We start from the raw sequence: 25,692 nt of genomic DNA, 5'->3' as shown, positions 1-25,692 counted from the left end.
TGCAAAGCGGCCTTGGCTGACCCCAGGACAAACTGTGACTGTGGAGCAAGGCATTTCCTGTGCTTCCTGAACTTCCTTCCTGATGCTTCAGATTAATACCAAATTCCTTGCCCTGCTGTCCTCTTGCTGAAAATATAAGAGAGCAACTGACTCTGAGTATTTAAAATGAGCCTCCATTTACAATCTACTGATAGGACAGGTATTGTTGGTGGACCAGGCAATGTTCTAACATGAGCATCTTGTGGTCAGACGAGGCAGATTTAATGCAAGTATGCAGAAAAATCATATAAAAGGAGAAGTAATGATATATTGACTTTTTGATTAATTCACATGGTTGGATAATTCCTATTTTCTATGCAGGTATGAAATCTGCATTCAGACTGACCTTATCTTGGAAGTTATAGATGACTTAGCACCAGTACCACTTTCTCTAGCAGGAGCCTGAGCTGGACCTGAAGAGCCTTGTCTGGCCATGGGATTCTAACATCAGTACAATGTACGATGAATGCCCCAACACAGGATAATGCCTGTCTTTGGCAAGGCACCTCAAGAATGGTAGTTCTCTAGGTTTTCTGTTAAAGAGGTAAGTGCCTGTTTTCTTGGGGTTTATATCCTCAGCATCCACACCCTTCCCTGTGAGGGATGGAGACAAAATACAAGCTATGGAGTGGGAGGAGATGAAGGCTGTGAGTACAGAACCAGCTTCTATCTTCCCTCCTGGACCATAGAAAGCGAGAAACCTCTGCAAGGCCAGTCTGATCATCGCAATCACTAGAGACTGCACTCAGAGGCTCTGCTTTAGGTTTACGCCCAGATGAGTGAGGGGTCAATCAATGAAGGTGGTGTGTAGAGCCGTGAAAGGGGTCTTGGTTTTGGTGGAAGCACTGACTGGAAAGCCTGGAGACCCAACAGGTGTCCATTGCCTGTAAGGGACGGTCATCTATTCAGCCAAGCTCCCAGAATCCAGGCTCCTAACATGTGACATTGAACTCCATTGACTTGCACTGTTCAGTCACATTCAGGGCAATGCAGCCCCACCCAAAGAGCCCAGGTAGAGGGTGTGACTACAGGCCTCAGGCCCTAGAGAGATTTACATACTAATGAGATACCTGAAGGCCAGAGGGCGGGGCCAATTAAGCATTCTTCCCCAGCCCCTCCCCCCTCTCTCCCTCCTTACTTAATTCAGGTCTGTCCTGAGTTTTGCAGGGCTGCACATCCAGATTCAATCATCATCCTTCATGCCAATAAAGCCGTTTTGGAAACCCAAGGACTTTCTCGTGTCATTGGGGCCGCACCATGAGGAACCATGGAACCTTTAATGAGCCCGCCTGGAGGCCACCCTATCCACAGTGGTGATTCTCACATAGATGATCTCAGTAGCAGAGTTCTATGTTTTTTCTTCTTCACCATTGAAGCTTCCTCTTCTAAATATTCCTTTAATATTTACATTACCAGAGTAGATTTCTACACATGACTAAAAACTGAGGGAGAGCGGGAAGGATTCTGGTTTGTTCCTGACTTATGAATGCCTAAAATATCCAAGGAAAGATACTGAGCAGTAGAACAATATTCAAATAATAAACATACCAAAAGAATTGATTTGGTTACATGGAGAGAAAGGTAATGTACCTTCTAATGTAAGAATTAACATTAATATCACTTGACTGAACTTAAAAATGGGTCAAGGCTGATAAAGAATCTGCCTCTATGCCATGGCTTCACTGGCTTCTATTGTTCATTTCTGATGTTACTGGGGTCTAAAAGAAGGTGATGATGACACTCTGTCCTCTCAGTGGTATTTAACAGCTATTATATTATATTATATTATATTATATTATATTATATTATTATATTATATTATATGATGTACCTAATGTGAACATCATAACTCAGAGATGGTCTGCCATGTTTCTCCACATCAGTCATCAAAGTGAGCAGCTTTCTTTCTTTAGTCCTTTGTACTGAGAGGTGAGACATGCTTCTGTACCCAACTATCAAGGTATGCAAACTGAGAACTATGTTGGTAGACTATCCCCGTCTCAAGGTAACTCATGGAGGCCTCCTACTGTTCTGTAGGAACAGGTAATTGGAATACTACTTTCTGTAGGAAAGGTAGTTGGAATACTACCTTTGATGGAGACTTTGGTAAGAATTTCTGGTAGAAGAGACACCAGGCACAGTTCCCAGGTACTTTCTGATAAATACTTTTACAAATTCTTTGCAAATCTGAGGAAAGTTTTATTGTTATTCCTCTTTATAAAGTAAAGCTCATGACACTAAACTTGAGGAGTGTGAAGGCAACGTGACTTGCCCAACACACTAGAGCCCTCAGCCAATGTTCTCACCACACCAACTTAGTAGGAAAATATTTAAAAGCTGGACCGGTGCCAATAACCATCTTTTCACAAGGATCCAAACAGTTATGACATCTTCTTGTTCCCAGCAGACTGCTACCCATTCTGTGCAACAGAAAAGTATTATTTTCTTATCCTATGCAATGAAATCTTTGCATCTTCAAAACATTGATAGAAACTTGTTTCTCTAGTTTCATAAACTCCTTACTGTAACTCACATATACAATAAAAATCATCATTATTTACAAACTTATCAGTACTACTCTTGTAAAGATATGACAGCAAATTCAAAAATACATAGAAGGAGCCAATTCCCATGAGAGATATTAAAATATGTTCCTCTTGACAACTGCTTGACGCTGCCTTTTCTGCAATGGTTATGTCCCCTTTCCTTTTCTAGCCAGAAAGCTAATTCATACAGTGGACACTCAGTGTGCCACACCTTAAAGCCAACTGACTTGGGGATGACACCTCCCAGGTTCAACTTGGACACAGATAAGAAGCAATTGCAGAACTTTCAAAATGTGTAGGTGCCTGGGCTCCTTTTTGCGAATACTCTGCTTCATTTGGGGTAAGGTTTAGGCATCAGAATGGTTGGAAAACTCTGTAGGTACCTGATACTGTCCATTTTGAGAAATCACTGCAAAGAACACTGCAGTCAAAACAATGCTGTGTGTTTCCCCGTTGCCTGCTTCTCTGGGAGAGCATGCAGAGATGATAGGGAAGGAAGAACAAGAAGCATTGTGGCAAGACCCTGCAGCTTGGCAAGTCATTGGAATGTGGCAAATTATTCAAAAAAAAAAAAAAATAGCTGCAAACCTCAAGATTCTTGTGTGCCAATTGACAACTGGTTTAAACAACTTTCCCCATCATATTCAAGTTCAAATGCCCCCCAACAACTTTGGAAATATGGGAGTGTTTGGCAAAACATTCCAAGTCAGTGACCCCCCCCAGCCCTGGAATTTGCTCCTAACAGGCTGTTCTTTTGCAGTCAGCCAAACCCAAAGTTTGGCAGCTTTTGAAATATGGTACCAAACAGATTGTTTTTTAAGCCTAAGTCAGTAAAATTTTATTTTACACAGCTTATAAAAATAACCAGTAATTACTGTTACTGCTCCAAGCATAGTCAGTGAGACCTACAAGACTATGAAACCAAGGGCCACTCTTCTGTAAGCATACCCCTCCCCTCCATGGTGGTAGCATCCTTTATTCATAATGATGGGTACCAGTCATTGAGCCCCACAACAGTACACCCAAGGTGATCTTCAGAAGGTGTCAGAGGACTGGGCATAGCCTACACTAGTGACGGTGCTGCTTGAACCGAGGCTACAGTAGCCAAGTATTCCCACCTTTGTTTCTGTGTCTAAGCTTATATACAGTCTTGGGGTGGCCCAGGGAACCATGTTCTCTGTCACAGGTTGTGATCCAATTCACCCACAGACTGCTCTACTATTAAACCAGTGGCAAAGATATCATTCAGTTCTTTCTGACAGCCTACAATCCAAATCTTCCTGTCGTCCTTGTCATCCTAGACCCAGCTGGTGTACGACCTTCTCCCCGTATTGTGACACTTGGACTCTGAAATCCCATTCAGCCCCAGGGAAGAGACACCACCCAACAGGAGGTCACCAGACTGGCCACGTTGCCAGTCCCTATTTATTTTTTAAAGATTTATTTGTGTCTGTGTGTGTGTGTGTTCATTTACATGCAAGTACCCCCAGACACTAGCAGAGGTAGTCAGGCCCCCTGAAGCTGGAGTTACAGGTAGTTGTGAGCAGCCTGATGTGGGTGCTGGGAACCTTTAGTCCTCTGAAAGAGCACTAAGCTTCTGAGTATCCTAAGACTCAGCAGAAGATTCATCTCTTCTTTACTGTGCTCCAGAGAAGTAAGCCAAACTCACTCTTCTAGTTTCGGGTTTTTCTGTGAGTCAGAAAAGGGTAATGGTGACTATAGTAACATCATGCAGGTCACAAAAGGTTCCCACATAGGTCCTCTCAGCAATGAGCCCTGCTGCTCACTTCTTAACTGGACTTTAACCATTTCCTGCATTTTTGAGGGTAGACTTTGATGTGATACTTGTTTCTCCAGGTCTCCTCTTCTCAGTTTGTCAGTTACACTGTAACATTTTAATATCCTGAGAAACTAAAGACTAAATGAACCACAATTTAAATCACCAGAAACATCCAGGAGCTTTAAAAGGAGAGTCCTCCCAAGCCTCCTTGGCCTCATCACTAGGGAGCAATGTGCGATTGTTGTGGGCTGTGGGAATTTTATAGTTTCAGGTCTGACTTCAGGTCCCCATGAAGCCAGGCTGGGTTAGGAGCCCCTCTCTCTAGGTTTCCTGACTGGTGTATTCCCATCATGCTCTGGAAGGGACTGTGGTCTCCTTTCTCTTTAGAACCTTGGAAGCTAACAGCATACTGACACACAGTTGGCACTTGGTAAGTGGCTTAGAAAATAGGCAGGCAGGGTGTGGAAATGGGATGAAGACCTGCTTTGGGGCTTCAGTGATGATGCTCAGGGAGAAATTATCCTCCTATAAGAAGAGTGATTGTCAAATAGGAGGAGGGTTAAAGGCACACTGAAGTCCTGAATCATGTCCTATTTCCTTACCCCATCCAGTGAACTCCCTATGTGCTGGTAACAGAAAAAAAATGCTTGAAGTTGGAATGGCAAAAATCAAACGGGAATGAATGTAGAGGCTCTGAAAACCTCCTGTTTGTGTGACTCAGCCTGACTGCCTTCAGATTATACCTGCTCTATATAACCTGGTATAATCTCTATAAATCTATAATTTATAATTATAATTTATAATCTATATAAAGGATTATAGCTCCTTTCCAGTTTGACCTGTTGTGATGCCAAAGGGCTGAGTGCCTTCTACTGAGGCAGACTGTAATCTCTCTCCTTGACCTCGGTAAAAAGACTCTTACACATACTTGTAGAGGAAAAATAAGCTATAAATTATGGTGACAAGATCAAATGAGCTGAAACACAAGATTAAAATGTTTTATATCCATGGGAGCAATCTTTCACAATGGTGTCAGGCCAAAAGTTCTGGTCAGTGTTTACACGGAGCCCTGGTGAAAAATTCCAGACATAAAATGTCTGCAACCAAGACTTGAACTCAGAAGGACCCTCCCACCTCTGAACACATTTCACAACTAGAATTTAACGGCAACTACTCCCCTTAATGGAGGTCCAGGTTCCAATATGCATTCGTGTTTTCTTAATGAGACTCATTGAAAAAAAACACACACACACTAGTTATCTGAGACTGTCATCCTAAACATGACAAGTAGTTAAGGATTTACCAGTATTACTTAATAATTTTAGATAGAGAAATGGGGATGGGGTGTGTAGTTCAGCAATAGAGTACTTGCTTAACAAGGAGACTCTGGGTTTACGTTCATCATCATCATTATCACCATCACCACCACCATCACCATCATCACCATCACCACCACCATCGTCATTTTGTAGACAAATCATCTTGAAAGACACAGTATTTCCTTGACTTCTTTAACAGAATACTTTAATGTAGCTCAGTCTTTTCCTCATTGTGCTGCTATGTCATAGTGGTATCTGAAAGGACCCAGAGAAAGACTAATTAACCCTAAGCATTTCTCTTTTGCTGGTATCTCTGGATTCACCCAGGCTGTGGTGGTCACTTCCAACAGCTATTATTACTTCCCTGTAAGCCCGACCATCTGTGGTTTTGTTCTCCAGTATCTAATTTGCCTATTTGTATGTCACAAATGTAGCTACAAAGACACTCAGTAAATAATTATGTGTTAAAATAATGGCATTTTATAATGGGTAGGTTTAGGTTTATAATGGGTAGGTTTAGGTTTATAATGGGTAGGTTTAAGGGCTGGAGAAATAGCCCAGTAGGTGGAGTGGTTGCCTTGATGCCAGGGGAAACTGAGTTTGCCCTGAGATTTCAAGCTATCAAAGCCTAGTGTGATGACACCTTGTATCTAAGAACTGGGGAGGAGGAAACAGATAAATTCCTGGGATTCCTTGACCAGCCAAGCCTTGTCTCTTTGGCAAATTCCAGGTCAAAAGAGACCTTTTCTAATATTTAGGGGAAAAAAAGAGGGGTGGGGGGGAGAGGCAATGGTGCCTGAGAATCTACAGGACAGGTTGTTGTCTGGACCTCACAGGCACAGGTACCCATATGTGCACCTCCATGCACACACAGGTATGCAGAGAGAATACTAGACTTAACAACTGAAACAAGCTGTGAAAGCCAAGGATGAAATTCAGAACTGACTGTTAGAGCAGAGGGGATTGCTTCCTCACACAACTACTTCCTGCTTTCTAAATGCTCGGGTATGTTATAAGCGGAAAAATCTTAGGATTAAGCCGCTGACTTCCTGGTAGATTAAATCATGGGAAATAAAAATATAAAAGTGATTAAGCTCAAGCTCATTACGTCCTATAGGTATTAAGTTAGTTTTATTCTAGACACAGATGTGACCAATACCAAAGAGACAACTGGGAAATAGAATTGGCATGCTTGCACACTTTCTATGTAGGGTACTTCTACCTTTACCAGCTGTGATGTAGGTCAATTTAGTTATCTTCTTTTAATTTTTCTCATATGAAGATGATAAAATTTCCTTTTAGAGGCTCTTGGAAGAACTAATGCATTTAAAAATCTTCATCACAGGACCTGCCATTTAAAGACTAAATTACTTCCTTTCTGGAATAGAGGCCATGATACCAATTTGTGCACAGCCAGGCATGAGGCCTCTGGCTCAGGTTTCTGTTGTATTTGCCACCTGCTGGATGTTGTCCCCACCTCAGTACTAGCCATTCTAAAACCAAATATATATCATCCAAATCAAAATACACACCAATCCTCTAATTCTCTGATATGACAGAAAACAGGTACTTCCATTAAATCCTGAAAATAGGGTTTGAACGTGGGCAGTGGATAATGAAAGAACAAGTAGACAATTCACAACATTTTAAGTTAAATATTCTAACACACATTCTAAAAATATGATAATTTGATGTTTTCATGCTTAGGAATGGCATTATGGTTACACTCTTTGCTTCATAACTAAGTCACTGTTTCTCTAAGAGCAGAAAACAGTAATTCTTAACATACAAGTCTCGAATCTTGGGGAAGTTATCTCAGGTAGGGCTCACTCAAGCTGGTCTGATAAGGAGGCATATTTGGTGTTTAAGTAAAATGGATTTCGACAGATTATAGGACCGGAATTTCCATCAACGTATGAAATGCTCCTAGCCCTCCCTCTGTCATTTCTACAATGCATTCATGACAAGCGGCAGTCTGAGCAATGGGTATGTAAGAAATGGACTGGCCAACTCTGAAATGGTCAAGATGTACACTTTGCAGTTTCAACTCTTCAGCAAAGACTGAATCCCCTATGTAAAATTAAACACATATACTTCATTCATCAGTAAAGTTGCCCTCGTGTTGAAATTATATATGCAGCAAAAATTGTTTAAAAATAAAATTAGTAAATGCTTGACTTATATCCTAATTTCCATGCGTATAAAAATGTATTTAGGAAGCAGTCTGGGAATCTGTTTCAGAGCACATAAACCAAACCATAGAACAACTATTAAAGAAGTGAATCGATACCAAGTAAACTATTTTATTGAAGTTTTTTTTTTTTTTTTTTTTAAACCTAATCTGAAAGACAGCTTGTTTTTAAGACAAGATCTTGCTATGCTGCCTAGGCTGACCTAGAACTCATCCTCCTCCTTAGTCTCCTGAGTGCTAGGTTATAGGCAGGGATGTGTTAGCCTGTATTAGTGATTCTTTTTAGTCCTCTTTTAGCTCTTCAGTTAAGGTGCTTTTCATGGTTGGAGAACTCATTTAGTGACAAATATATCAACAAAACTGTAGGTCTACTCAAATAAAATATCAAAACAAGGATTCTTACAATAAAAATAAAACTTGGCAAAAAAAAAAAAAAAAAAAATCCCAAAAGAGGTGAAGATTATGAGAGAAATCTAGATGCCTATCAGGTGGCAGCAAAATAATCTGTTGGCCTACACTATAGCTTATAGCTGTGGTTCTCAACCTTCCTAATCTGCAACCCTATAACACAGTTCCTCATGTTGTGGTTAGCACCCGTTCCTCAGCCATGAAATTATTTTTGTTGCTATTTCATACTGCAATTTTACTGGTGTGAATTGTAACTTCAATAGCTGATATGCAGGTTATGTCATATGCCACCCCTGTCAAAGGGTCATTCGACTACCAAGGGTGGGGGGGTCTCAACCTACAAGTTGAGAACCACTGGCTTACAGCCTGTTAATGCTTGCTTGCAATGAAGAATAATGAAACCAACTTTTAGTAAATTAAATCAGAACACCCCAGTGCATCTTGTTTCTGTAAGTTATGGCTTTCCGAGGCTGATGTGGGGATGACCTCACTAAGACATCCCAACCTCAACAGAACAGGAAAGCATTCCAGGTATCACAGACACTTCAAACTGAAGTAAACTATTTCTACTTCCAAGTCAGCATCTTCGACTTCCTATTTAACTTATTGTTGCTTTATCCTAACACGCCACAGAAAACACTGACACTTGCCTTTGGATTCTACTTCTGTAACTCTGAAAAAATGCGCAGCCAAGCCACGTTGAGCCTCTCCTAAGATTTCTAATGGCGTCCTTTGACTCGGAGTGGAGGGTTTGCCTCTTTATTGCTGCTATTCCTCTCAGTTGCTCCCATCATGCACCCTGTTAAGCATTCTTCCTGTTTACACTCTTGTCTCTTCCTGCCCATCGCAGATGTGGCTGAACAGTGATTATTTATAAAACAGTTGCTCTCCATCTATCTGCCCGATTCCTTTTATAAATCCAAACTCTTCCTGTGACACGTTTGCTAAGCACACCTGCTCCCCAGCTAGCCCACATCTCAAAGCCAAGGTTAAGATGCTGCTCTTCTTCCTAAGGAACAGCAGATGAACTGGCTGAGTTAATAATGACTAGAGTTTTAAACCAAATTTTCTTTTATCATTACTTCTGTATTTGTCCCTATGATATAGTATGAGTTATTCTTTGGGTAGCAATGTAATATACGACTTTTAAAAAAAGAGTTAAGATTTTCCACATACTTCATATACATTAAAAACTTGCATTTACTTAGAGGTGATACAGCTACATTAGTATAGTCAGTTGATCTAATGCCATATTGTCACCCAGCCCGACGTGCTAACTCTGTTTGGAAAGGCTATCACCTACATTTGTATTGGATTTTACTCCACACAGCAATCACCTGAAGACTATGGAACAAGCAGCTTCTCACTCTGAGCAGAGCATTGGATGCAAGGTGCCAATACAGCTGTGCCGCCCAGGGGCTGCTGTCCTCACCAGCCCACCTGCAGATGGCAAGTTCTAAACCCAATTCTCAGGCCTGTCATCTACTGTCACCTGCTGCAGTAATTTATTTATCTTTAAGACTGGATCTCACTATGAAGCCCCAGCTCTCCCTGAACTCACAGAGATCCACCTGCCTCTGCCAACCCAGTGCTGAGACTAGAAGGCTCAGGCTATCACACCCAGCACTTCCAGGGCAGAAGGGCTGTTTGATTAATTACTCTGGGCTGCAGTTCAGCCACTAAGAGTTCTCAATGAGAAGCTATGACGGTTTGACAGTGAACCCTTGCTCTAAAATGTATTCACCAGTTATTAGACTTCATTTTAGTGCTGAAGACACTACAGCAGCAACGTGTGTCCTGAGATTCGGAGTCATCACCAACCAGGTCCTAAATTTAAGAACTAGAATGGCTTCCTCTCTGTATTGTTATTTAAGAAGATACATTTAATATTGCTTTAAAGCTAAATATTAAAATGAAAGAAGAACCTGAGTTATTTTTAGGAGGTAGGTATAGATATAACATGAATGTATCAGTTCCCAGCATCATAGAAAAAATCTAAACAAGAAGCTTATCAAAAAGAACTCTAAACGTGTTATATACAAGAAAGCCAGCAGACTAACAAAAACTCAAGTTTACATGATGTAGGCGTCTCTGATCCAGACTTCAGACAGAATTCCTAATCATGTGAAAACTGAAGCGTGTAAGAGATCAAGTTGCAGTTCTGTATTTCCAAGGTTCCCTCTCTCTAAGAAATGCACATCCAAATTATGTAGTTAAAAATATTCTAAATGGCAATTTGCAGAAATTCCTTATCTACAATAAGGAGTACGAGACTACAACGTCATGAATTACTCAACTCCCTGAACGTGCTTTCTTCAGACATAGCACAGCCCAGTAAGAACTCGAGAGCACGGACTAACGCCACAGGCACCCTGTGAACGTGTAACACTGACAGGCCACGGTGAATAAATCACAGCAAGCCAAAGATACGGCACCATTTCCAAGTCAAGAGACCTATGTCCAGCTTCACCACTCATCAACCACGCAGTAAGCAAACCACACACTTTCGCCTCATCTGTCAAGGCCCGAGACTATGCTGAGAATTCCCAGTAGAGCAAACCTCTACTGTCTGAAAATAACGTCTCTACAGAAATAGATTAGAATGAAGAGTGACAAGCATACTTTTAAAATGTTTAACACACCTCTAAAAGAAATAACGTTTAGACTGGGTTTATTTACCATCTGGCTACCACTTCAAGTAGTGAATGTAGTCAAAATCTCGGGGGAAAAAACCTAGAAAGACGTGAGAAAAATCATGAAATGTAGAAACACCACGTAGAACTGAAAAACTTCCTGAGATATTAAAGCGTTTTAGGAGGAAAACCAAGTCAAGCAGGTGGGTGCGGTTTTATAACCAAACCCCCAAACTGCCTTTCTTTCTTAGATACACAAATTGTTGTTTCCAGGTATTTAGAAAACAGTAACTCGAACTAGAAAACTTAAAAGCTTGGACATTGCTGTGGTTTATTTCATTTGAATACATGTCCTGCCAACCAAACCATAAGACACTTAATGTGAACCCAACACACAAGAAACCCCAGCAGGAGCAACAAGAGCCACTCTGGCATCTGTCAAGGGGAAACTATTAAGTGTCAGTCTTAATCCTCTTCAGAACTTGAATCATCCTCTTGGTCAGAAAGTTCTGGCACAGGGAAGCGCAGAATGGCAGCTACTCCTGTCAGCTGGCCCAGCTGCTCGCCAGACACGTGGAGACTAGAGAATATCCTTACGGTGCCCGCGTTCTCTTTCACACTGTCCACTAGCCTGACATACCGGCTCCGGGTGGCCACATCCTGATGCCGGAAGAGCTCATCACTGATGAGCAACGTGTCGATGGCCAAGGCTTCGTTGGCCCTCTCCACCTGCTTGAGTCCATAGAACGCTCGGTCTGGTTCGTGCTGTAACATTCTGTAGAAGTCATCCAAGGCTTTTACTTCCCCAGCAGCCTTAGTGTCCGAAAGGCGGCTCGCCACAGTGGGGTCGCATAGGGCCTCTTTTAGGGAGTATTTGTGTCCAGAGGAAGCGTGTACCTGGAGTCACAATTACAAAAGACAAAGAATCTCTGAAAGCAGCCATTCATCAGCCCACAATGACGTAAGACAAAAGCATGAATGAGGCCTAACCTGTTTAAGGACTTAGGCACGGGTTACCTTATGAAAGTGCTAGTTACTGCACAGTTCAGTTCTCTTTACAATCTCTCATTTAGAGTCCCAGCTAAGCCGTCTACTCCTCCCCATTCTAAAACATTAGAACCTGAACCGTTCATAGCAATTCTTCCGCCCACTCTGAACTCTTCTCCGGATAAGAGTTTTACCTGAAGGAACTTGGAGCGGTTTTCCAGGAGCACCTTGTTGTCCGTCTTCACGGCTTGCTGAAACATGTAATCGCAGAACTGCTCTCGGACAAATCCAGGGCTGGCTACCAGAATGCACTTTACAACATCAAAGTTTATGTGGCGCTGGATGGCCTGGACCACCTGTTCATAGAAGCGCTCCAGGGCCCGGTCATGCTGGGAGCAGTTGCCTTTCCGTTTCCTGGGGATGTTCACCTCCACCTTGGCACGGGTGAGGGTCATGCTGGGCGTGACTAAGCAGACGTGGGCGAGGCCCTCCTGCATGACCACAGCTGCCACATCAGCGCTCCATGCCGGGTCACAGGCCTGCTCGATGCGTTCCAGAACCACACTGTCCCACTGTTTCTTGGCCAGGGTGAACTGGCGGTTGGGCTCCAGTTCGATGGTGTGGTAGGCCCCCATCTTGACATACTCATTCTCTTGGATATTAGTCCCCTTGACCCGCAGCTGGCAGGCCTGGGAGTCGAAGTCGATGGCCTCCACGCAAAGAGTGAGGGTGGTGCGGACACGATTGCTCCCCACGCTGCCCGTGGAGGACTCGGTCTGGACCTTGCGGATGGTGGAGGCGCGCAGGCTGTCGCCCACCTGCACTAGATTGTAGGTGTGCCACATGTCCTCGGGCTCCTCGGGGACGAGAGTGACCTGGCCCGCATTGTCCTTCTCGATATCCTTCCTTACGAGCTTCATGACCTCAGCAGGGGCTCACTTCGGAACAGGGGCCGTTCAGGGGGGGTCCCAGGAGTGGGGGCGGGGCAGGGAAGGATCGGTGGGTTCAGGCCGGGAAGGTAAACACTACCTCTGATTCTTGCAGCTCAGGGCACCACTTTTCCCCACGTTTTGTCTCAGTCCCCGCGCGCCGGCCCACGCGGCGCGGCAGACCTCACTCTCAGCACCGGCAACTCGGGACTTCCACTCGCCGGCCCCGCGCAAGAGGCTGACGCGGCGATCGCGCAGGCGCAACCCGCCTCCCGGCGCAAGTCTGTTGTGGTTCCTACTAGAGAGGCGGAGTCTGTGGGCTGCGCGCGCACGCAGGCGCAGTAAAAGGAAGGCTCACCCTAGGTAAATGTCAAAGGAGGTGGTAAGCGCTCTTAAAAGCTGAGCTTTTCCCCTGCACATCCTGTGTGCGAGGACGTGCGGGGTACGTGAGTGCAAACATATGTATTTAAATTGAGCTTGTCATTTTGTACCTTGATGTGAAGCCAGCTTCAAAACGTATGTAAAAGTGAAAAACGCCCTCAAACGTGCAGACTTGTCCCGAAGTCCAAACTCTGCCTGGCCTTGCTTGCTCTTTTCCTACCCGCACTCAGACGGCGGAGATATCCAGAAGCGGTTTCTAAGAACTAGTCACGTTCAGCCTGGACTCAGCAACAAGTCCAGCTGTTTTCTGCGCCTAGTTACCCTGTTTGCACGACCCAGTTAACCCAGATGTTAAAGGACAGAGCCCAGAGAGAGCAGAAACTATGCTTGGAATGTACCCCTGGTGGACCTCTATGTAGCTTGACCTGATTGACGTCCTGGGAATCCCAGAATCCAAAGTTGGCAGACTCAGCGCCAGTAGTCTCTGAGGCGCTTAGCGTTGAGAGCTGGACTGCAATAGATTAGCGCTCAGCTCGAGCTTCCCTGCCACTGGCTGGTCAAAAGCCGAGGATATGGGAAGCAAAGATAAGCTGATCTAATATGACCACCCCTAAAGAAGAGCTACAGAATTGGTTGTAAAGGAGAAAAGAAAAACAAACATCCATTTCATTCCCCCCACCCCCTTTGGTATAGTGGTGATGGAAATACGGAGAAGCCCCTTTCTGAAGACAGTGAAGGGGCAAAGAAGCCCTGAACATCTACTCTCACTGCATTTTGAGTAAGGATCTTAGAGCAGAGCTCTCTAGCCTTAATTGATGAGAGGTTAAAAGGAGGATTAATCATGTTAACTGATGTCAGCCATCTTTCTCAGAGGTAGGTGGGGGGACGGAAAGGGGGCGGGGTTCCAAGACTCCAGTATAAGTTTGTACCTTTCTTTGTGTCCTGTCCCCCTGCCGCTCTTCCCCCACGCCCTTCTAATTCATCATCTTCCTATCACAGACACCCTAACTCACATTGCTTTGTTCCTCCAAAACCAGGCACAGGTCTCACTAAATCAAGAAGGTAGCTTCATAGGCTCCTAATGAAGGAAAGCTTTACACTGAAGTACTGTCAACTTTTGAAAAATTCTCAAGCACTTTCTCACCCTTAGAAGGAAAATGCTACCCTACTCTGTGCAAAGTAAATAAAATGAAGTCAGGAGGAAGTTAACAAATGTGTTCAAAATCATGTAACTGGCATTCAGCCCTGATTAACCATACCACTTGCACCACGAACAATCTGTCCTATATACGTGGCCATCTCTGCCAATGCAAGCTATTTGCTGTTATCACGTGCTGCTTCCTTTGACTGACAGCTGTTCCAGTTCACTGGAATTAACCTAGAAGGTTTGGAACGCGTTGACCCCTCCCCCACACCTTAAAGTCATTGCATTCTTTTGCACACAGTTTTGTTTCTACCAAACCTAGGTAATCATTATTCATCTGAAAAGGATTTTACTTAAAAAAAAAAAAGACTGAATTTATCTCTACATTTGTTATGTAGAAAACTCATAATAACTCATTTCATATTTCAAGACTTTTAAGTTGAAAGCCAAAAACATCTTTGAACTGATTTTTTTTAAAATATGGGGTCCCGTGTAGCCCAAAATGGCCTCTGACTTAATATATAGTAAAGGATGACCTTGAACTTCTGATCCTCCTGCCTTCACCCGGTGAATGTTGGAATTAGAAGCAGGTACCTTGTCATCGTTAGGCTTTCAAGAGGCTTGAACTGGGGCTATGTAAGCACCGTTGCACTGAGCTACATCCCCTGCCCTAGTCTACTTTTTAAAATGACATTGTCCTCAGTTATTGAACATACTACAATATTTCTCAAAGAGTTAGTTTTGTTTGAAACGCCTTTCCAGCTAGAAATTTTTATTTTCCTTTTTCTTGTTTCTTTCTTTCTCTTTCTTTTTGTAACTTGGGCTTAGTGTCACATTATCAGATGAGCAGATATTCCTTTTCCTTATGTTACCTTTGACATATTTCTAAATCAATAAATAATGACTCTTTTAAGTTATGTGTGATTGTAGTTCCTAATTTAACCCCCAAGTCCTTGCGTTCAAGCCAAAGCGCTCTGTTTTTAAATGCTGCACTCTCGTTTGGGGGCATGTTTTATTTCACCAGAATAACCACTGTTCCGAACACATCCTAGGAAGTTTTATATGGTACCTCAGCTCATCCTGTAACCAGGACAAAATAGTTCACTTTGCTACTTGTGCTGGTCTGGAAGGGCCAGCTAAGCCATCTTGGCCAAAAATCACACCTCAGGCCAATTTGAATGCTTTGTCTGGTGTTTTTGAACTCTGGATGTTTTGTTCTGGATGTTTGTTTACAGAAGCTTCTTAACACTCTGACTTCGTTATCAAACTGCGGTTCATTTCACTTAATGATGACCATTAAAAACTATAGTCTTAAATGGTTGTATTTTTATTCTTTTCTCAAATAGCTAAATATAAAAACTAAGAATGAACTAAAAAACTACTAATAAAAAAAGATCATGATTTAGTTCTATTGCCTGAGTTTGTCATTTGTACTTACTGGCTTTTGGAAATAGAAACTTTCGCAGGAATATTTCTAATGGTATCTCGTCTGCCTATCATATGTATATTAATCTTTTCAAAAGAAGAAAAACGTCAGTGCTGTTGCCTGCCAACAGTTGTTGTCTTGGGGACACTGTGAGTGGAGAATTGGGGTAGAAGTTGAGAGAACTGTGGCTCTCGCCCTCCATGTGTTTACACTGTGACTTTTGGCACACTCAGTCCATTTGAAACCCACTTTCCTGTACTTGACAGTTGACAGAATTGAAGTCAATCCCATAGATTACAGATGTAAGATGATGCTGTGTCAACTTAAAGAAACTAACACCTGTGATATTTGTTTTCAATTTTTGCACACATTTATATCTGACTCTTTCTAAAACGCTTTCTAGTGATTTGTGGTTGAATGCTTGTGCAACAACAACAAAAAATGGTATAAACTGGGCCCACAAGAGAGGGCTAAGTGGGTATCAAGGTCCCTGATACCAAACCTGAGTTCAGTCCTCAGGTAGGAGTGAAATGACTATAGCCAATTGTCTTCTAACTCCATACTCACTCTGTGGCACACTTGAGCCTCTAGTCATACACACACAAAATAAATAGAGGTTAAAAAGTTAAAAACAAAAAACAGTATTGGTAGACTTGAGTGGCCTTTCTCAGCTAGAGTCTGTCAGTCTTAGGCTCTATACATTTCTCTCTCTCTCTCTCTCTCTCTCTCTCTCTCTCTCTCTCTGTTACAATGTTACAAAAAGATTATTCTTTTTCTCCTCACATGGACAGTCTTTATGAACTTGTAACAGAAGCATGCTACATGGTAGATCTGTAGAGTCCTGTAAACAAGGCACTCTGGTAAATCTCTTAAAAATGCCTGGCTTGAAGCCAGAAATCGGAATTCCCACAAACTAAGTACACACATTCATTTGAACAGGATCATATTGGAAATAACTGGCTTGGGAGAGTGCCCTGGAAGAAAGCAGGTTGTGTGCATTTATTTACTGTAGTGTATTTCTTCCTAGTCATGCTAGGGAATGAAATAGTTCACGTTTGTGTAACAGCTACAAGGGTGGGGGGAGGGAGCTCATGAAATATGAATGTCATGTTTGAATACTTGGTACTGAGCACTCTGTCTTGTTCTTGTTGTTCATCTAGACTTGGGGGGCATTGTTTGTGGTTCTGTTTTACTTTCTGGCAAGACTTACTTTACTGTGACCACAATCTGAGTTTGTCATCTTTTCTTAAAGCCTCCCTGGGAGTATATCCCAACATTACTTCTCTGTGTGTGTATTGTGTCTTCCAGACCACAAGCCCCTGAAGAGCTCAGACTACCTTCTTTATTACCCAGCACAAGTGAGATGCACTAACGTGACACATATGAAAGACAGAGCAGCAATTCTCTAATTTGTAGTTTTAAAGTTGACTATTACGGAAATCTTAAACACATGAAATTAGGTTACATTTTATGTACAAAAACATAAGCAAGATTGCACTTAACATCTATAAACCTATTTAGTTTTAAAAAAATACCAGGACTTAGATAGGAAAATAGGGATTTTAAACACATATTCCTAACAAAGTATTACAATTTTTTTAAATAATAAAGGCCAGTTACATTTATTGTACAAGATTCGAAATGTGATCATTACGGCACATATGAGCAGTGAGCACTCTTATTATGAATATCTGGGGACAGATACTATTTTCAAAAAGAACATATGCCAACCTTAGGCTGTACAAAGGCTCCTGGGCGACCTCAACAAGCAAAGTGAAGAGTGCAAAGGGGAGAGTTATTTAGCTAATTGTAGGTGCAAGGGGGAAAGGCAAAGGGGGAAAGACTTTTTTCAGAAAAACTTCTTGTACTCATTCTCTGAATTTCCTTTTGACTACAAATGTTGATGTGGCAAAGTCAACAGACTACCCCTCACCAACCCCCCCCCATCCCACCACTGCCCCTATGTGTGTTATTGTGTGCAAGTGCCATACACATGTAAGTGTGTCTGTCTGTATTTATCTATGTAGTATAGGAAGACTTTGTCAAGAAATAGTATAATAAAGTGTTTAAGGAATACTTTAGGAGCTAAAAGTCTAGTTAGCCAAAGCACATTTAATTTGCATTAAGGCAATGTGAGTACTTGGGAGGTAGAGGCAAAAGATTTGGAAGTTCACTCATGCTCAGCTACGCAGTAGGTTTGAGAATAATCTGGTCTACATGAGATTTTGTACACACATAATGTAATTTATAGCAAACCACCTCAATCATTTGACCTAATGCAACTTAGGATGCTCTAAGTAAAATTTAAGATTCGGTATGTATTTCAACAGATTTCCCAAAATGCCCACAGGTATGTGTTGTTTTATTCCTGGTATTTAAATTATCTTAACTTTTCTATTAATCCAGGTGCCGAGCTGTAGAAGGCAGACATTTGGAGAAAGCAGACTTTGGACATAACAGTGCACACACATTTCTATTTCTCTTAAAATGTAACTGACAAAAATTAAATAAAACATAACTAAGTTTTTAAAGTTTTCTTTTAAGTTATGGAAAAGATCAGATTACAAATAGGCCCATCATACACACCATGTGCTAACACTCAGTCTGCCACCACTGGACACACACACACACACGCGCACACACACACACACACACTGCACAGACTCCTCACAGGTTGGTTTTTACATTATTTCGCCTTTCTCTGCTTCCTCCCAAACGAAGCTGTTCCCAGGAAGCTCTGACTGGGGGAAATGTTGAGTCTGGCGATGACAGAGAGACAATTATTCCTTCAATCAGATCAGCCTTGGCTTAGAAAACAGCTTAGAAGAGGGGCAGAGCCCATATCTGTGCCTTAAAGGGCCTGCTGTATCAGCCTCTTTGAAATCCTAGGCTACAGAGCTCAAGTTTAATTATTCTTTGCCCTTTTTTCCCTTTTCTTTTTCTTTTTGGATTTGGACATTTTGTTTTGTTTGAGAGAGGGTCTCACTGTGTAGCTCTGTCTGGCTGGGGACTAACTCATTATACAAATCAGCCTGGCATCGAATTTGTAGAAGTCAGCCTGCCTTTGCCTTCAAAGAGATAGAATAAAAGGCATGGGCCACATGGCCAACAAGATGCAGTTTGCCAATGTACAAAGATAACTATCTGTTGTTGGTTGCAATATTCAGATGTGTTTCTTTTCCACTTTAATATTTCCCTAATAGGGTGCTGCTAACAACCTAGTAAACCACAAAACGGTTGTCCTCGGGGATCATATTGTCTAGTGCTGCATAAAGTGTTGGAGTTTTCAACTGGTGAATGAGTGAAAATATGAATAAAAAAGAAGGACCTGACTGCTCCTAGGTATGGTGGAGGAGAAAGTTTATTGTAGGTAAAAGGGAGAACATAACCAGACACAGAGAAATCTGGGAAGAGTCCGGAGTGGACATGACCCTGAGCCAGGCCACATGAGGAGAGCAGGAGAGGTGAGGGGAAAGCCAGGAGGTCAGGAGACCAAAGAGGCCAGAAGGATAAAAGGTAGATAAAAGGATCAGGGAGCCAAAATGTCTAGATTACATAGGGAAAGGCAATTGGGGGAAGGGCAGCTCAGCTCCTGGGTTTAGAGTAGGGAGTGAGGTATGGTAGCCACATCCTGTGACAGGTAGAGAACTGAGGCATGCTGGGAGAACCTAGGGGCCACGTCCACTTTGATATGTTAAATAGACACCTTAGTTAACCATTTGTCCTCAATATTGAGACCTAACAGTGGAATCATCTATTCAATCAGATTAAAATATAGGCAAGGATATATTTAAAGGACAGGCTAACCTTTTAAGTAGTTTATAAGTTTGTCTACAGTCTGTTTTTATCCATAGTTTATTCAATAAAAAGTATCCATCATTCTTAAGTACTAAGGATAACTAAAGAAATACACAGTCCTCACAGAACACGCAGCATGCTGGAAGGCAGACAGCTACATATTTCATCATTGCCTCATATGGTGCACTGTTTTATAGAAAGAAGGACACTAGGGTCATTCTGGTGTCTGGGGAAGGACAACTAGTCCAACTCACTGACTCCCCTGGGAATCACATTTATGTGGGAGTTAAGGCTCTATAGTGCCGGGAGTAACTGCTTACGTCAAGGCCCAGAGGCAACTTCAGAAGGGTTGACATAGTAGAGCGTTTTGAAGGAAGTTCAGAAATCTAGAGGAAAGGAATATATTCATCTCATTCGAATCCCTTGACACTTTGCTGTACACGGTTTGAGAATGGATACCATTCTCTAGTCACAGGGAGCCCTGAATAGGCGATCGATTCTGACTTCAGTGCCATGGCCTTGATTCCACAATAGCTTTCATCCCAGTTGCTTTGCATGAATGGAAACACACTATCGTGTGTCTCCTGTATCAGAAGAGCAGTTGAGAATAGTGTTTGGATCCTAACTCTCAGGAAATGCATCAAACAACTTTTTTATTCTATTAAAATATTTTAAGGGGCATACGAACATCCAGCCAGTTACAAATCTCAGTGGGAAGTTTTAGGGGTTGGGAGTAGAGGAAGAGAGGCAGAGGGGCACCCATATCGACATACAGCAAAAGTCAACAATCAGACTCCAGAGCTCAGACATTGTGCAGCTAGATGACTACTGCTTTTTTTTTTTTTTTTTTTTTTTTTTTTGCTTTTCTGCATCCTGTGACGAAACACCTAACAGAAACAACTTAAAGAATGACTTGTTTATTTTGGCTCAGAGTTACAGAGGTATCAGCCCACAGCCAGGTCATGGCAGAACAGCAATCCACATGATGGCGGACACAAAGCAGAAGTAGGCAAGTTCCAATTCCCAAGGGCACCTCTCTAGGTATCCTCTATCCACACAGCAAATTCCACTACCTCTCAGTAGTCTGTTCAAATTTTATATCCATCAGTAGATTAAACCACTACATTAGAGCCTACGTGATCTAATCATCTCTTGAAAATGTAGCCTTTAGGGACAGTAGAGAGATTTTATTTTTTAAATATTAACCATCAGTATTAGCTTCAAGACTACATAGAACAAAACAGCTAATGTGTGTATGTGTGTGTGTGTGTGTGAGATTGTGTGTGTGTTATTCTTGTTGCCTTCTAACTAAGCAAATGAATCCCAGTGGATTCATCTCTGTATTTATAGACATCATAATGAGTAAGGCAACCCTCCATCATAACTCCTAATACATGGCTGCCATTGGAGTTCACTTATTAGATTGGATCAGTGATTGTCTCCCCATATTCAGCCATCTCCTCACTGGAGTTCACTTTGTATAGGAAATTCTGACTGTGGAAAGGGCTTGAAAGATGACATGCATCTAGGCAATATTCTACAGAAGAACAATATACAGCTCAACAGGAGCCATATGTAGATACTGTTATTAATTAACTGAGATGATAGGGTGTGCTATCATCTAATCTTACTATATACCTAACAATCATGGAAATAACGTTGGCTTTATTTAACTATAATATGTATCCTTGTCTAAGTAATTTAGCCATTTGTGCCTGCATTTTACTCACAAGGTTGAGCGATAGAGGGAAATGAGCTTGTACAAATTAGGCTTGTTTCACAGCAGGAAACTTGAGGTCAGAGGTGCGAATCTAAGTAATTTGTCATTTACTAGCTGCGAGACTGTGGACAAATGGAAAAATAAAATCTCCGTACTTTGTGGTTTTTTTTTCCATTTTTTTTCTTCTTCGAATTATGGAAGATGTAGAAGCTTTCACTTTTTAAAATTAGAGACAAAACATTCCAAACTTCTTGGCTCAGAGCCTATCATGTAATAAGTTCCAGTATTAATCCATGCTACTAATAATAATCACCTATGTGGAAGGCTGAATCTAACCATTGGCTGTTTCCAATGAGAGCAATGGGCGTGGTATTACAGGGGATTAGGAGAAGGTGTATATTCCTTCTGTTCCTTCCTGGCTGAACATCAGTACTGACTCAGCTGCAGTCAACCTGTCCCCATTCGTAGATACAGCAGCCTTCTTCCAGTAATCAGGTTCCCCAAGGTCTATGAGCAACCATGACCTCTTCTCCCACTATGGCTTCCTGTGATTTCTATCTACCTTTCCTTATCCCATGTGCTCTACCGATATGGCTCCCCTAAGGCCTCCTCCAGGGTGTCTGTTTACAAAACTACTTTCAGATGAATCCTCTGTGTATATCACATCTTAAACCAGGACATTGACCTGTCTAAAGCAATGACAGAGACTGTATTTGAACGTTGATGGGAGGGATCTTTCTTCTTGGCAAATTTAATATGTGTTGGGAGCAACTAACACAAGGAGTTGTAAAATCCTTGGGAAGTTTATTGGAATGCTGGTGGTTTGTTATGAAATACGCACAGCATTGAAAGCTGGACAGAGTTTCTTTAGAAGGTAGGGGTTAGTGGGAAGGAAAGGGTGGGGCTCTTTTGTAGAGGCATCAAACAAGATCATACCCACAGTGGCAAGACGAGCATGAGGATTACAAGGAATTCGAAGAAATGATACTGGATGTGATGTGTGTTCTGTTTATGGATTGTGGTTGGCAGAATAACAGTGTGGAACCACCAAAGATGCCCTTGCCCTAACCCATGAAAGCTGAGTATATTACCTTAGATTCAAAAGCAGACTTGGCAGAGAGAATTGAACAGGGATTTGGACAGAGGTACCAGATAAATGCAGGTACCCAGGGCAGGAGACTTGAGAAGATGTGACCATGAAGCGGAGCCAGAGAGGAAGACTGAAAAATTGCACGTCAAGTTTTGCAAGTGGCCACAGGAAGTGGAAGGAAACACCCTGGGGGGCCCATGATTTTTATCACAGTGTGACTTAAAACCTGTAGCACTATAAAGCAGTAAATACCTTGTTTAAACCAATAAATGAATGGCAACTTATTGCAGCAGCAATAAGAAGTAGTACAGGGTCCTGGATTTGGACAATCTGTTGAGAAGTTTGGATTTTTATCTGAGAGGCAATCACGAACTACTCCAGATGATCTACTTCAAATAGATACAAGAAAAATGTCATATTTGGTAGGTGGGTTAGAGGGACAATTTAAGCTCTATAGCATCATTCCTAAATGGATAAGTCTGTAAGACTCCAGATCAACAGCTGAGTTCATGAATCGGTAAGAGGTTTCCAAGTATGAGCAATTGATAAGGAAAAAGTGAGACCGGGGATCTTTAATGTCCTGTGTCTTGTAGAATGGACATAAATACACTAGATATAAGGAACCTGTTCTCCTGGTGTCAATAATGTTCTAAATATTATACACTGATAAATGGAGCACACTTTAGAAATGCCTGCCTATCTGCCTCTTTCAACTCTCATCTTGGATTCAGCAAGTCGTGTCATACCAATGTATACGTGAAACTGTAACTTTCTCATCCCCTCCCCTCCATTTAGAGACCACGTTTTCACACTGACTGAATGTTTAGTCAAACGGGAGGGAAAAAGAGATGCAGTTTGAGTAACTAGTAAACAATTCAGATTTTGCAAAACATCAAGATACAATCTCTGAAAGTTTGGGTTGGAAGGGAAGCTTGCATCAAGGGTCAACGCAAGAGCTAGTATGTTAAAACCACTCCCTGGCCTATAATGCTGTTCTGAAGTCACCACTGTTTAGCTTTCTGGACATTTCCTGAGGAGTGGGAAATGTTTGGATGAAAAGCCTGTAGCTCAGCTCGTTAGCTGCCCACACCACTTCACTATGAAAGAGGACGGGCTTGTTAAAAGTCCATTCGTAAGTGAACGTAAGAGTTCTCAGTGTTTAGCCATCCACTGCTGGGTTAACTGGCCCTATGTAATAGTTAAATTTGAAATTAACTAGTTAAGCATGCCAACAATGAAAACATCAGGCAATTGAATATCATGTCCTGTTAAAGACAACCACTCATTTAAGGACTAATGAAGTGATGATTTGTGCGTAAAACTTCTACCCTTTCACTAGGACACCGGCTCAGTTTTCCCTCCCTAGCTGGTACCTACAATAAAGGCTACTGTTAGGAAAATCCGAAATGCCCCACGTTTCTCTCAGTTGAATAGAACACTGCATTTCTAGGGTATTGCGCCTTCTTAAAAATACATTTGTGTTTGAAAGACAGCACTGTGATATTTGGGTGCCAAACATTCAATTTCAAAGTGTTCCGCCTCTTAGGAGCTAAGGTAGAAACGTCATATTGAGACAAGAAATGGATTTGTCTCTCATGCCTCTCTTTCCTTGTTCTTTGGCAGAAAAGGTCCTAAATATTAAACAGGAAGAAAATGCTCTCAAGTCCACTTCTGAGCAACCCTAGGGCAGGAACTTTGTACACTAATCAGACGTCCTCCGGTTACTCTCCCTTGCCTAAAACACAACGCACAACGTAAAAACAACTTTAATTTGAAATGCCACCGGTACTTGGGGAAAGTTCTCATGCCTCCTGCTCCCTTTAGTCCTTTGAACTGACCGGTCTACCTGACAGCCCAGTCTGGTCTGTTCCTCTGCTATGTATGTCACCCTGAGCCCCAAGCCCCACCGGAGATGCTCAGGAAAGCAGGGTCGCTCACCCGTGAGAAGCCAGATGCAGGCTACAGTGACCTCTAGGCTTGCAGGGCGCCTGAGGACCATTGCTGGAGCGGCTGCTGGAACCAGCGGCGTGCTGGTTCGTTCGTGGGCAGAAGCTGGCAGGAACAGGCAGAACCCGGGCGCTGGCGCTCTGGGTCACTTGGGCGGTCTCCGAGGGTGTCCGGCAGTGGCCCCAGCGGCTGCAGTGCCTTGGAGCAGTGGAGAAATGATTTCCTGTGTTTTGGTCAAACGCTGTTAAGCCCGCTCCACGCTTCTCACATCCCAGATGGATTGCCACATCTCCCGCCCCTTTGCGCGCTCAGTCTCTGAAATCTCACTGGCAGCCACCCAGGCTCTGTCCGAAACATGGACAAATAAAGCCAACTTCGCGGGACCGTGTTTAGGCTAAAGTCCACGGGCAGCAGCAAAGCAAACCTTAAAGGGACATCTGCCTTTCACTGAGAGGGCGATCTTGCTTCACGAACCAAATCCCAAAGGTGGGGGAAGGCGGGGCTGGACATTCAGGAGGGTGTCGCCAGTCTAGTGGCCCCGCCTTCGCACCCCGGTCTTCTCGAGAATCTGGGTAGAAAGGGCAAATTCAAAGTGCCCGGGCTTTTACTCCATGAAGTGGGGTTGCTTCCCCGTGTCCAGCTGCGCAAAAGGGATCAGACCGTCAAGGAAGTTAGCCCTCATACGCCGGCGGACTCTAGACCTTGGCCTTGGAGCCTTCTCGCCTCCAGGGTGTCCTTGCCACGGGCAAGCTTCTCTGAGGGGGGTTCCTTTAAATTGCAAAGAGCTTGCCTCCTTTAAGATTCCCGACGGAAGGAAGTTGTAGATAAGGAGTTTTGATAGGGAAACACCTTAAGACAACCTGGAAGACGGGAGACACTAGACTGGGGGTGGGCAAGAAAGAGTTATGGAAACGGGATGTGGGGTGGGGAAGAAGGCAGTCCCTTTAGAAATGGAATGTGGGCTATTTTGTCTAAGCTAAATTAGGATGTTTGAACACAGAGACTGGCTCTAATAGAGAAGACAAGGCACTGTTTTAGTTGTTTTCTTTCTTTCTTTCTTTCTTTCTTTCTTTCTTTCTTTCTTTCTTCCTTCCTTCCTTCCTTCCTTCCTTCCTTCCTTCCTTCCTCCCTCCCTCCCTCCCTCCCTCCCTCCCTCCCTCCCTCCTTCTTTCTTTCTTTCTTTCTTTCTTTCTTTCTTTCTTTCTTTTTTCTTTCTTTTTTACTTCTTGTATGAGAGCGTATTAAGTCAGTTAGTGTTACTTCTGTCTAAGAGTGGTGGGCAGGAGTTGGTCGGCTTCCCGTGCCTGGTCACTCGTGATCCCTATTAGCTTCAATAAATACGTGCCATTTTCAA

The 25,692-nt window shown here is 42.7% G+C and overlaps 2 protein-coding genes across 3 annotated transcripts in view; both read right to left on the bottom strand.

The window, feature by feature from the left end:
* Itga1 (integrin subunit alpha 1) overlaps positions 1–24,820 on the bottom strand; it is a 134,009-nt gene extending 109,189 nt beyond the window's left edge. The window contains exon 1 of one of the 2 annotated variants that reach the window (XM_034523339.2): positions 24,330–24,820. In XM_034523339.2, the coding sequence (XP_034379230.1) occupies positions 24,330–24,390 (61 nt within the window). In that variant the 5' untranslated portion in view covers positions 24,391–24,820. The remainder of the gene's footprint in view (positions 1–24,329) is intronic. The other variant, XM_076916195.1, reaches the window with a different exon arrangement.
* On the bottom strand, positions 11,223–13,086 carry Pelo (pelota mRNA surveillance and ribosome rescue factor). The gene is made up of 2 exons (XM_034523341.2): positions 12,098–13,086; positions 11,223–11,813 (listed from the first exon to the last, which is right to left on the bottom strand). Exons 1-2 carry the CDS (start codon positions 12,821–12,823, stop codon positions 11,382–11,384), a joined length of 1,158 nt encoding a protein of 385 aa, XP_034379232.1. The 5' UTR covers positions 12,824–13,086; the 3' UTR covers positions 11,223–11,381.
* Positions 24,821–25,692: the final 872 nt, after the last annotated feature.

Source organism: Arvicanthis niloticus, chromosome 19, assembly GCF_011762505.2.
Source record: "Arvicanthis niloticus isolate mArvNil1 chromosome 19, mArvNil1.pat.X, whole genome shotgun sequence".
In the NCBI taxonomy this organism is placed as follows: Eukaryota; Metazoa; Chordata; class Mammalia; order Rodentia; family Muridae; genus Arvicanthis; species Arvicanthis niloticus.
This window is presented reverse-complemented; position numbering and strand designations above follow the sequence as displayed.

Coding starts and splice junctions, on each gene's coding strand:
- Pelo (XM_034523341.2), bottom strand. CDS start 12,823: ATGAAGCTCGTAAGGAAGGATATCGAGAAGGACAATGCGGGCCAGGTC. Junction 11,814..12,097: donor ACCGCTCCAAGTTCCTTCAG/GTAAAACTCTTA, acceptor TTGTGACTCCAG/GTACACGCTTCCTCTGGACA.